The sequence below is a fragment of the Atractosteus spatula genome, chromosome 1 (assembly GCF_055471065.1).
Source record: "Atractosteus spatula isolate fAtrSpa1 chromosome 1, fAtrSpa1.hap1, whole genome shotgun sequence".
NCBI classification, from domain to species: Eukaryota; Metazoa; Chordata; class Actinopteri; order Semionotiformes; family Lepisosteidae; genus Atractosteus; species Atractosteus spatula.
In genome coordinates, this window is record NC_142706.1 from 50,860,121 (window position 1) to 50,872,394 (window position 12,274).

General features: G+C 36.8%; 1 protein-coding gene across 2 annotated transcripts in view; it reads left to right on the forward strand.

Moving 5' to 3' along the window:
* Positions 1-12,274, forward strand: part of herc3 (HECT and RLD domain containing E3 ubiquitin protein ligase 3) — a 49,245-nt gene that overhangs the window by 21,483 nt on the left and 15,488 nt on the right. The window contains exons 12-20 of one of the 2 annotated variants that reach the window (XM_088909819.1): positions 867-978; positions 2,638-2,827; positions 3,031-3,194; positions 4,040-4,153; positions 5,234-5,257; positions 5,366-5,455; positions 6,947-7,117; positions 8,894-9,037; positions 10,479-10,645. In XM_088909819.1, the coding sequence (XP_088765945.1) occupies positions 867-978; positions 2,638-2,827; positions 3,031-3,194; positions 4,040-4,153; positions 5,234-5,257; positions 5,366-5,455; positions 6,947-7,117; positions 8,894-9,037; positions 10,479-10,645 (1,176 nt within the window). The remainder of the gene's footprint in view (positions 1-866; positions 979-2,637; positions 2,828-3,030; positions 3,195-4,039; positions 4,154-5,233; positions 5,258-5,365; positions 5,456-6,946; positions 7,118-8,893; positions 9,038-10,478; positions 10,646-12,274) is intronic. The other variant, XM_088909829.1, reaches the window with a different exon arrangement.

Genomic DNA, 12,274 nt, shown 5'->3' on the forward strand with positions numbered 1-12,274 from the left:
GTATAGATGAATAAAACAAAAATATCTGTTTTTGTTTTCTGTTGCTGCAGTTTAGTTTTTTTTTAATTCCATTTAAAAATTAGGTAGCACACTTCACTCAGTTTTTTTTTTATAAAAGGAAGAGTAGGATAGTAATACCAAAATGAAATTAATTCAAAACTTTAATAACCAGTGGAATCGTTAAGTTCTTAAGAATTATTACATTAAATGTATTAGCTCATCTTAGCAAGAAAAAATGACTTGCATATTATTACTGTAATTGAATTTTTAAAATATTTTTCCACTATTCCATGCTTCTTTTTCGTACAACTGGTCATACCAGTGACTTTTAATATACTTTTTTAATCATGAAGGATCAGTTTAAACTGAGTTTGAATGTAAGATTTTGATAAATCAACCTTTTTTGAGATTGTGCCAAGCGTACATCTGTCGAGCTTAAGAAGAATGTTGGTGTTTTTCTCAAGACGCTGCGGAATGCAAGGAGAACAGGACATTATATCATAAATCCTATGATCACTCATGTCAGAGAACCCAGTCGTGCAGTTTATGGTTCCCCGATGGCTTTCACTGATTGGCCACTTTCTTATTGATGGTTGAGAATGTATATGGGAGTAATCAAGGAACTGATGTGTGTGGTATCACTGTCAGCTTGTGTTATAAACAGCACACGCGATTGTGTCTTTTCATGACACTTTGTATTTTTTCCGAGAAACTCTTTGTCAATGTCAGTATTGTTGTGAAGCCCCAAGACATTAAAGGAACCAGTTATGAAAATACAGATCTTTCACCTTCATAGACATGACTCATACTAATGCCTCAAAAGTTTGGTTTAATACTTTTGACACTTTTTCTTTTTATGTGACTAGTGATGATGGACACTTTAAAACCAATCCTAAAATTCCTGGGATCGACTTGAGCTCTGTCAGGTTGTTATTTGAAACTCTCATGAAGCCTTCATTTTCCAGGTTATTAGAACAGGTAAAACTGACTTTTTATCTTATTAACATTTTAAGTGTTAAATATTAGCACTATTGACTGGCAGTGACTTTCTTATCTGTGTTACTCTCCAGGTAGACATTTCATTCTTAGGATTAGATAGGTGAGATCATAATTTATAATGAAATGATGAAATTCCAGGGAAATTCTCACAATATGATTTATAACTTGGAAGTGGGCATGTACAAAGAATGGGATGCATTGTCATTAATTTTATTTGAATTCCCACATTCTAATGAACTGTAAATTTAAAACTAATCTAAGAAAGTAGATGTCGTTTGATTTTGCACTCAGCTGTTTGTTACTCATGGTATGCATGTACTGTTTTTCTTTTCATACTGTTACACAAGGAATTGTTCTTGGTATTATTATTACCAGCAAGTAGGCCATGCATTCAAAACTCACCTTGAAACAAATAAAAAGGGAAGTCTTCCTTGTTTAGAATGAACCCACATTTTCATACTGTACTTTAAAGCTAACTATAATAGGCACTGGAACATAATGTCATTGATAATATTGACTGTTGACATCTACCATGTCACATCTAGCCCTCTTGGTAGCTGGCAGCTAATTTATGAAGGATCTCATCCAGGCATTTCTTGAAAGGAGCCAGGGTACTGACTTCTCAAACTTGGCTGGGTAGCTTGTGCCAGACTCCCACAGCTCCTGATTTAGGTTTTAAATGAACTCCCACTTAGTTTCCACTTAGTGTCTTCTGATGTGTGTTTCATGGTTTATTCAAATGCCTAATATCCATTTACTTTGTCAGTGTTTTTAGAGGATTTTGAATATTTGTTTCAGGTCTTCTTGTAATCTTTACTTTTCAAGACGGAAAAGGTTCAAATAGGATACATTAAGGCACTGACTTGCATAGGAGATTATGGTTGTCCATGAGGCACATAATGACAAGAGAGTTGTAATGACGAACTGAATATATGAAGAGCTGCACTGAGGTTCAAATTTGCAGCACCTTGCAAACGTATTCACCCCGTTCCAGTGATGCTCTGTATGTTGTGGAATTACAAATGTCGTATGCACACTAAAATGAATACTTTAAATCAAAACTTGTAAACTTAAATACCTTTGTGGGTGAAATATGTTAAATGGCAGCATAAACTGCAAGTAAAAATCCGAATGTACCTCATTGGAAGGGGGTGAATGCTTTTGCAGGTCACTGGCACTGTATAAAAGAGATGCATGAAGACAATGAAGCAGGCAGACAAGGAGGTGAGAGCTGTATGAAGGAACTCACTATTTAAAGAGGTTTGTGTAGGCACCGAGGTGCAAGGAAGCATCAAGTGAGTTCACAGAGACAAGGGGCAGAAAACGGAGGCACTGATGTGGACCGCTTACAGTTGGATGCGTATAAAGCACTGATGCACGGAAACACAGTTTTCTGAGGGAGTTTGGGTGCACATGGAGCACATGGGTGCCATTGAACACAGAAGCAGGCAGTAAAAGCAAGTTAATCCTGTAGGGAGAACTGCAGTGCAGCTCAGCACACAGAATCATAGTGTGTCTTCTCTTTTGGTTCTCTTGGTTGTTTCTCATTTCAACCTGAAGGGAAAAAGTGTTTTCTTCTGCACATGTACTGTCTAGTGTTTTCTTCTTATTAATGAAATGTCTCCTCATCTTCATTAGGCTACAAAGAGTTTTGAAAGCCTCCTGATTCCTCAGCTTCCCTGTTCTCCTCCAGATGTGGAAGCAATGCGCATCTATCTGATTCTGGCAGAATGTCCAGTGCTGCAAGACTCTAAATATTACATATCTTTGACTGTTCCCCTGGCCATGGCCATACTCCGCCTGGACACAAATCCCAGCAAGGTTCTTGGTATGACCTTATTACCATTGCTGTAACTGTCAGGTGCAAATTGTTCTTAGTCTGTTTAAACTATGAGGATAGTGTTGACTTTTCTAATGAAATGGTATAACTTGAGAGGTGAAGTTAAATACCTTATATAGTCATGAGTTTGTGTCATTGGCATCATTTGGCATGGGATATTTAAATCTTTACCCTTTCTCTCCTCTTTTTAGATAACTGGTGGACCTTGTTGGACTGTGCTGTTTTCTCTCGACTCATTGAGTTGTATAAAAGCACTGTGGTGTTTCTGTTGACTGGAGGTAAAGCCTTGTTGATCCCTGTGTTTCTGGAGAGCTACATCAATGCTGCATTAAAACTTCTGGAGAAGTTACACAAGGTACAATCTCAATTCCCTTGGTTTCCTAGAGAGTTAGTGAGGTGCAACTGTCTTATTTTGTAGATTGTATTGTATTGCATTGTATCTGTATGTGCCTACTTGGAGGCTTTCAAATTGGATTGGTTCCTGTCTTTAAATTTCAGTAAAAAAATTGGGAATTATTTTTTTTCTTCGGAAAACACACTAACACTTCTAGAAAATTCAGTTGTTTTTGTTAAGGAAACACAAAGGATTAGATTTACAAAATACAATTAAAATAGTGTACTCTTCCTTAAGTACATGCATAAGTTTAACTTCTCTGATCTGTTTTATTTTTATGTTCAGTTTGTTTATTGGTTATTTACTGTAGGCTGCACAATTTTTAATTTTTGACTTAAGTTGTTCAAGTTGAACATTGAGTATATCTACAGATCTTATATTTTATCGTGCTTTGATTTTTATACTCATTTCCTATACAAGATCAGTTTTTAAATTTGTATCATACTAAAACAATTATTCAGGTCAAGTATTAATTTGTATGCTGGATTTTAACATTTTTTCTAAACTACAGGCAAGAATTTACGGTGAAACTAAGTCTTTGTTGGATTATGCTAAAGAAAATGTGAATCATTACAATTGAAATGTAGCAGACCAGTTTTGTGATGTATTTATGCTGAGGAATTTTGGTTTTCTGCACTTGATTTTTCTTTTTTAAAATTTTAATTTTTTTTCCTTTGGACATCTACAAAAGTATAGATCTTGGAGTCAGTTTTCCTGTTTCTCTTCATCAAAAATATATGTTTTTTCTTAAATCTTTTGAATTAAATTTCTCAAATGTTAGGCACTACATATATTTCATATTTCAGGTAAATCTTAAAGCCCAGCATGTGGATTACAATCACTTCTATATACCTGATATTACAAGCCTTGTGGATATTCAGGAAGAGTACCTGAAGTGGTTCCTGAGTAAGGCTGAAATTGTAAGTGTAGTATTTTATTTTATGTGGGCTCTAGTCTTGTATGCTGAGCAGAGAAACCTTTTGGCAGCGTTGTGGAATGTAGTATATCTATGGGGTTTTCTGAGGAGGGCGTTAAATCTGCACGTCTAATAGAATTATGTCTTCTCACACAGTGCTCCCTGTTTTCATTCCTGAGGAGAAAGAGAATGAATTTCCCTCTGTAACAGCACTGTTTCTCCTTCTCCCTCTCAAATAAACAGTTTCTGGAATATAAGATATTAGTTTGGCACGCAAATTCGACAGTAGATGCGTCTGCACTGTTTGAAAGACATCACATCCTTCTGCCTGAACTGGCATACCTATGAAGCATTTAATCAGTTATCAAGAACTTCAGGTTCCCAAGTACAGGCTATGATATCAAACTTTGCTGTTATTTACTTCATTAACAAATAAAGTCTTGAGACTGATTTGCACTGAAAACTCTGAATTGCCCAAACTAAAAAATAATTCATATTTGGAACAAATTCCACATTAAATGTGCCCAGTCTTTCTTCAATGTACAGTTCGTTGATCTATCAGTTTCTAGGCTAGTACTGATAACTTATCAGTTGTAAGAAAAAGGATCATTATGTTCATGTGAAAGCAGTATAAAGTGCTAAAAATGTGTTAGATATGTTCATATGTTTAGATATTTATTTGAGATATGTATATGGAGCGCCATAGTGGTGTGGTGGTTAGCATTTTTACATTGTAATGCAGGGAGACTTGATTCAATTCCTGGGGTGTTTGTATGTTCTTCCCATGTTCGTGTAGGTTTCCCCCAAGTGTTTTGATTTCCTCCCACAATCCAAAAACATACTGCACTAGTAGGTTAATTGGAAAATTGGCCCTGGTGTGAGTGTGGGTATCTGAATGTGCCCTGCAGTGGACTGGCGTCCCATCCAGGGAGTAGCCTTGTGCCCGTTGCTGGCTAGGATAGGCTCCGACTCCCCCCACAGCCCTGAATTGGTTAAGGTGGTTAGAAGACGGATGGATGAATTATATATGTAAATTGTTTTTTCTTGAATGTAATATGTCAATGCTTTCTTTCTATTTTTGCAGAAACTTAGATCTCCTCCTCTACAGGTATAAATAATTTGCCTTTTTTATTATTTTATAAGATATTGTACATTTATCTAAATGCCTTAATAATCTTGATTTCATATGTCTGAAAGAATTGTATTTCATTTGCAGACCTCGGTGACTTTGTGTGCCTATCCATTTATATTAAATGCTCAAGCCAAGACAACAATGTTGCAGACGGATGCTGAGTTGCAGATGCAGGTAATGTTTGCAGATTGAGAAACTACTCTATACAGTGCCCTCTGAAAATATTAGGAAAGCAAAGTCAAAATTGTTATTTTTGCTTCACCGTCAGGCAATTTATATTTCCGACCATGAGATAAATACTAATGATAAGTATGACCTAATATAGGACATACATTTAGTCATATTAGAACAAAGGTAATTTGTGTTCAATAGAGAGATTTCAACATTCAGTTTAAGTATATTTCAGTGTGCAAATATCAGTGTCTTTTTGCATAATCCTTTGAGACAGTAGATGCATGAAGTCTGTAATCAATTGAGCTCACCAGACTCTTTATGGAATTATTTTAGATGCTTTGCCAAGTCTTCCCTGCTGTAACTTTGAGTTTTTGCCTGTTCTTGGGGAGCTCTGACTTCATTTTTTTTTCATCATGTAAGAAATACATGCTCAGTTGGATTTAAATCTGGAGATTCACATGGTCAGTCTTTGATTCTTGACTTTTTTTCTGATGAACTCCTTGGTTGCATTGGCTATAGGTTTTGGTTCATTGTAAGCTAGATGATAAAGCTCTGACTAATAGGTATGGAACGATTTTCATCTATGTAATCACATAAAATGCTTTCGGAAACTTCAAATTGATTCTTCTGCTGCAGTTATATCATGAATAAAGACAAATGTGGCAGCTCTACCTGTATATTTGGAGGGGCCTGTATGTATTATACATTATAATTGTATAAATCTGCATTTGAATATTATATAATTAATTATCTATAATTTAATGTTTATTAAAATATAACAGTGATTTAAGATTTATTACTATTAAGTGATTAAATTTTAATATAGAATTAAATATATCGTTTTAAGGTCAATAATAAATGTTTACATAAATCATTATTATTTAGACACTTCAAATCCCAATAAATTTGCTAAAAAAATAAATTTATCTCAGATGTACATTTAATAATTACTCATTATGTTGTATTTGTTGATTTTCTGATTCACTGTTTTTTCTGGAACAAAAAGTTCAGTTTTCTTTCCCATAAATAAAAATGGTTGTGAGCGTGTAAAAAGTCATTGAAAAGAATGCTGCTATATCAATGTTTTAGACATAATGAAAAAATCTTCATTTTATGTCTGCAGAAGACTCCTGGATATAGAAGGTTTGTTTTATCATCTGTGCCCAGTTTAATACAATCCTTCATCTGTATTAAACTTCAGTCCATCGGAGGGTTTTTCAATGGTTGTCAAGCTTGTATAGTTAACAAAAGAATGTGTTATCTCTCCTTTGGAGATTTACAAGTCATACATTTCCCAGGCAGACCTCAAATGATGTATGTGTGCTTGTTACAAATGAGATGTTCTGTACCTCTTTAAGTGAGGCTGTACCATATCAAGGAACACAAATATCAACAAAAGCCTCTACCTTCTCATTCTACAATCACAGCTCTCAGCTGTGGGTTATATTCTCAGTTTGGTGCAGAGGTGGGCTTTTCTTTTTCCTCCTCCAGATGGCCGTGAGTGGAGCCAATTTGCACAACATGTTCATGCTGCTGACACTGGAGCCCCTCTTGGCCCGCAATCCCTTCCTGGTGCTGCATGTAAGGCGGGATAACCTGGTTAGTGACGCCCTACGAGAGCTCAGCATCTACTCCGACATCGACCTCAAGAAGCCACTCAAGGTCAGAGATCTCTTTGAACAGGCCTACACACTGTAAATCACAGACAGGTTTCATGCTTTAATCTCACATTATCAGAAAATTCATTAATCGGTATACCAATGGCTATGAGAATATTTAAGTATAATAATATAGTGCTTTCCTGGACACTCCACTCAAGGCACTTTACAGGTAATGGGCACTCCCCTCTACCAGCATCCACCTGGATGATGTGCCACTATGCTCAACACACATCAGCTATCAGTGGGGAGGAGAATAGAGTGATGAAGCCAATTCATAGATGAGGATTATTAGGAGGCCATGATTAGTTAAGGCTAGGGGGAAATTTGGCCAGGATGCCAGGGTAACACCCCTACTCTTTTTGAGAAACACCCTGGGATTTTTAATGACCCGAAGAATCAGGACTTCAGTTTAAGTCTTATTCAAAGGACAGCACCTTTTTACAGTATAGTATCCCCTTTACTATATTGGGGCATTAAGATCCACACAGACTGCAGGGTGAGCACTGGTCAGACTTCTTCCCGCAGCAGCCTTAGCTTTTCCCAGGAGGTCTCCCATCCAGGTACTGACCAGACTCACACTTGTTTAGCTTCAGTGGGCTACCAGTAGTGAGCTGCAGGGTGATATAACTGCTGGTTTCATACATTTGGTTAATACATAGTATGGAATGCACAAGATGGTATAAAAACCATTCTTCCATGGGTGTGGTACAGATATCATCTCTTGCACCCTTGGACTTTAAGAATAATACACAACCTCAGCACTGTAAGAGGTTCAACCGTTCGTGAGAATTTTTTACTACAGTATATTCGGGGTGCAGTTCTATTTTTGGAGTATATTGTTATACCCTGGTTATTTATTCTCAGATACTTTATTGTCCATTGCTGTGGAAATTTGTCTTTGGCTTCTCCCACAGAAGTACAAAACACATAAGCAAAACATAAATTCACATGAGATCACAGCAACAGTATGTGATAAATAAATGGATAAATAAGTATGTAATGGGGGGACTACATTTACATACCTTCATTGAGTAGTTTTATTACAGAGGGGAACAAGAATGTTTTAATTTTGCTGTGTTCAGTGTACACCTGAGCCAAAGCCTAAGCATTTGATATTTTTATTTGATATTATTTGATATTTTGCTTTTCTTTTCTTTTCGGGGTGGGATTTTCCTTGTTCCTCACACTGACACATTTCAAAACACATTTTTTAACACTAATAATAGCATTCTAAATTAGTAGTCTTCCTTCCGTGTCTAGTTGTCTGTGTTATCTGTTTAGAAACATTTGCATGTTGTGGATTGTGAAAGGTATAGTGTGGAATATTATAGGTTATTGGGTACATGTCATTACAGTTTTCAGATCCCCTCTTTGCTGTTCTTTCACTTTCTACTGTGTTTAGACTTCCCAGATGTAGTTTTCTGGTAATGTCAGCATTTTGAGAACAAGTAGGTGTCTGGTTTGGAAAATAATCTAAGATGCATTATCAGTCAACTCAGTCATTTATACTGGCATAAGCAAATTACACAGGTACTGTACATTATCATACCCATATGAATTCATAAAACTCATTTTTCCTTCCCTTAATTGCTCCTGAAAACCTAACATTTGCACTTACATACTGTACATTGAGTGGTTCACATAATAAACATGATCAATTTGATTTGTTTATACTACAGTGTGGACTCTTCTCCTTTCACTTATTTTCTTCTTTGGAAAGGCAGTGATTGTGTTACTCTGAAAGGCCTGTTCTGTGACAGTAATGTTTTGATTCCAGGTCATTTTTGATGGAGAAGAGGCTGTAGATGCAGGAGGGGTAACAAAAGAGTTCTTCCTTTTGCTCCTGAAAGAACTGCTGGATCCAGTCTATGGAATGTTCACCCATTACGAAGAATCAAACCTTCTTTGGTTCTCAGACAAAGTGAGTAATGCTGTGAAGAAACAAAGTACAATAATAACAGAGCAATGGAGAAGGATACGATACTTGAGCATTCACTGTAGATTCGTAGTACTGTACAGTATATGAAAGAGAGTAGGGGTGGCGAGATGGTACAGTGCTTAGCATTGCTGCCTCGCAGCGCTGGGGCCCCGGGTTCAGTTCCAGACCTGGGGTGCTACAGTATCTGTGTGGAATTTTTATGTTTTCTCCGTGTTCACGTGAGTTTACGCCAAGAGCTCCGGTTTTCTTTCACAATCCAAAGAAATGTTGGTAGTTTAATTTGCTTCTTGGGAAATATGTCCCTGGTATGAGTGAGTGAGTGAGTGACTGCGTGCGTGCGTGCGTGCGTGCGTGCGTGCGTGCGTGCGTGCGTGCGTGCGTGCGTGCGTGCGTGCGTTCCCTGTCACAGACTGGTGTCCCACCAAAGTTGTATCCTGCGTGTCGCACAGTGCTTGCCGGGATAGACTCCGGCTCCCCTGCAACCCTGAAGTGGCTGAAGCTTTTACAAAATGGATCAAACAGTGGAAATAACTGAACCCAATGCAAGTTTGATTTCAGTCTGATATCGGATTTGATTAAAGCAGTATCAGGAATGTTTTTTAAATGCTTCAGCATAATCAGTTTAGTTATCTGTAACAAGTAGGCTACCTGTAAAGCAGTTGAAATTAAACAGGAAGGTCAGTAATGTATAGCAGTTAAATGAGCAGCAAATACATTTTTCCATGTTGATGCTTGTGCCTAACATGTAAACATTTTTTGCATGTAGAGCTTAATTTATTATTTAATATCCTTGTCTCACAGCCATGTCCTTTTGCAGGATAATGACTTTCCATTATCCATTTGCCAGAATTAAATTTAAGTAAATACTGTATGTAGTTATATAACGTTGGTAAAGGTAATGTCCATGACACCGCCAGAGCTACAGTGGCTTAACAGGCCAGAGCTCCTATTTTCTGTAGAAACTGGACATCTTGCTTTTTGACTAGACAGCGTGTGATACCTCCACCCTACTTGATGGCATGCTGGCCCATCATAGGGATAAATCCCCAGCAGTGCTGGACCCCTTTGAAACAGCTGGGTGGACTGGAGTAACTGGAAAAAGACCCCCTCTCTGGGTCTCTGGGTCCCCTCTCTGTTTCCTAATCCATTCTTACATGTAAGGCTTCTAGGAAAAGATGTGGGATGCTGTAATGTATTATAACCACTAAAGTGACTTCAGTTTATTTTTGTTATTTTTTTATTCAAACCATACAGTACAACTCTGAGTGACATTTTCTCACAATATTTTTTTCATTTATTTCAATGTGTGTTGTAAGGACAATATTTCAGGAAAAAAGCAAGTTTTGTAATTTATCATCTTACCATTTTTAGCCTTTAGTGCAAAGTTGTGATTTAATGCTCATGTCTCTTTGCTTTTGGTCAGTGTTTTGTTGAACTCAACTGGTTCCACCTCATTGGGATTACATGTGGCCTGGCGATCTATAATTCCACTGTGGTAGACCTGCACTTCCCCCTGGCCCTCTACAAGAAGCTGCTGGATGTTCCTCCTTCTCTGGAGGACCTGAAGGAGCTGTCCCCCACTGAAGGAAGGTACATCCACCTCCCACACACATACCTGGATGATATGAAAAGATGCTGTATTGTATCTTCAACCCATCAATACTGTTTGTTCATAGATTTACGTAAAAGTAAATGGTCTGAGTAAGACAGAGAGAGATCAGAAAAATAAAGCTTCCAGAGTTCCATTCTTTTTATTTGTCATGTTCATCTAGTCAAGACTAGTATGAAAGCATCCAAATATTTTCCCCCAGTTTGAACAGTACCATGGCTTGTGTGTTCCCTCCAAGTTGTACTGTGCAGTTCACAAACCATTCATTTTGAAGGAATCCTTTCAACGAATCAAACAAATCGATGTCCAAGTCCCATGCTGACTGGTTCATATTATTTGCTTTCGGCTCAGAGAAATTAATGAAGCATCAAGCCTAGCAAGTCAACACATGAAATAATTCGGACCTAATCTCAGAGAACAAAGGTAGGAGAATGGAGTCTTGAGGCAAATTTGATATGGTAAATATTAAGCAAACGGAAATTTCCAAACTCATGTTAAATACACAAAGCCCTAATGCTGATGAGGGGTGTGGATATGAGGGCTGTGTGTGAACATGTTGTTTTGCAGATGGGTATATTCATTAAACTTTAAAAAAATTGGTAAATTACATTAGAGCCTAATAAGTTTTAAATATGCCAAATAATATGCACATATCCAATATGATGGAATAACATATTATATCATTTTTGTTAGTTTTCTGTTATCATTCCACTGTTAAAGATTTACCTGATAGCTTAATTTAGAGTGTTGTGAAGTAGGACTTTTAGTATTATCATGTTACTTTTTTATGATTTTCTGTTATGCCTCCATTTATGGTTTATGAAGGAATGAATCACGTGCAAGAAAGTGGGGCCACCGTAAGGACTTTCAGCTAATGAAACAATGTTGACACAAAAGTGTAATGTTAATGTCAGTTACCACTTTTTTGTGCTTTATATTTTTAAATTAAAATGTTTTCATACTTTTCACTTCATACATTTCTTAAAGTTGTATGCAGTACCCAGCTTTACTTTTAGTGTCACACCAGTGGGATAATGTTAGAATTTGGGTATTAATGTAAATTTTTTCTTGAGTTTTATGAATTGTGTTGCAAAAACTAAATTGTTAATGTAAGCCTCTAAGCAAATACATTGTAATACATTATGTAACAGGAATGTGAAAATTCCCATATCCAGTAATTCAGATTAATTCTGTCTTTAACATATATGCAAAAGGATTAAGGGCAAGGTTGTTATTAGGTATTTGCCTGGTAGAAATGTCACATGTGTTTTATGCACATTTTTTACCAGCTGAGGCACTTTGAATGAAATGCTTCCTTAATCAATTGTGTTAATACTTAACGGGCTAATTGTTTGCAGATGGCCAGGGGAAAGTGGTGCAACCATTTACTGATCTCTAAATTACCTCTCTCAGAAAACAGATTATAGCTTTAGCTCTAAGGTGACTAGGGAGGCAAATCTCAAACACATTCTTGCCCTGCATTTTGTGCTTTTCAGCAACTTGACATAACTCATGTTTGTTATTCATGAGGAGTGTAATTTGAGGTAGCCCCAGTATATAAGGTTCTAATTTCCCAAGGGATTTAAATGATAAAATCCATTGGTTTTTGC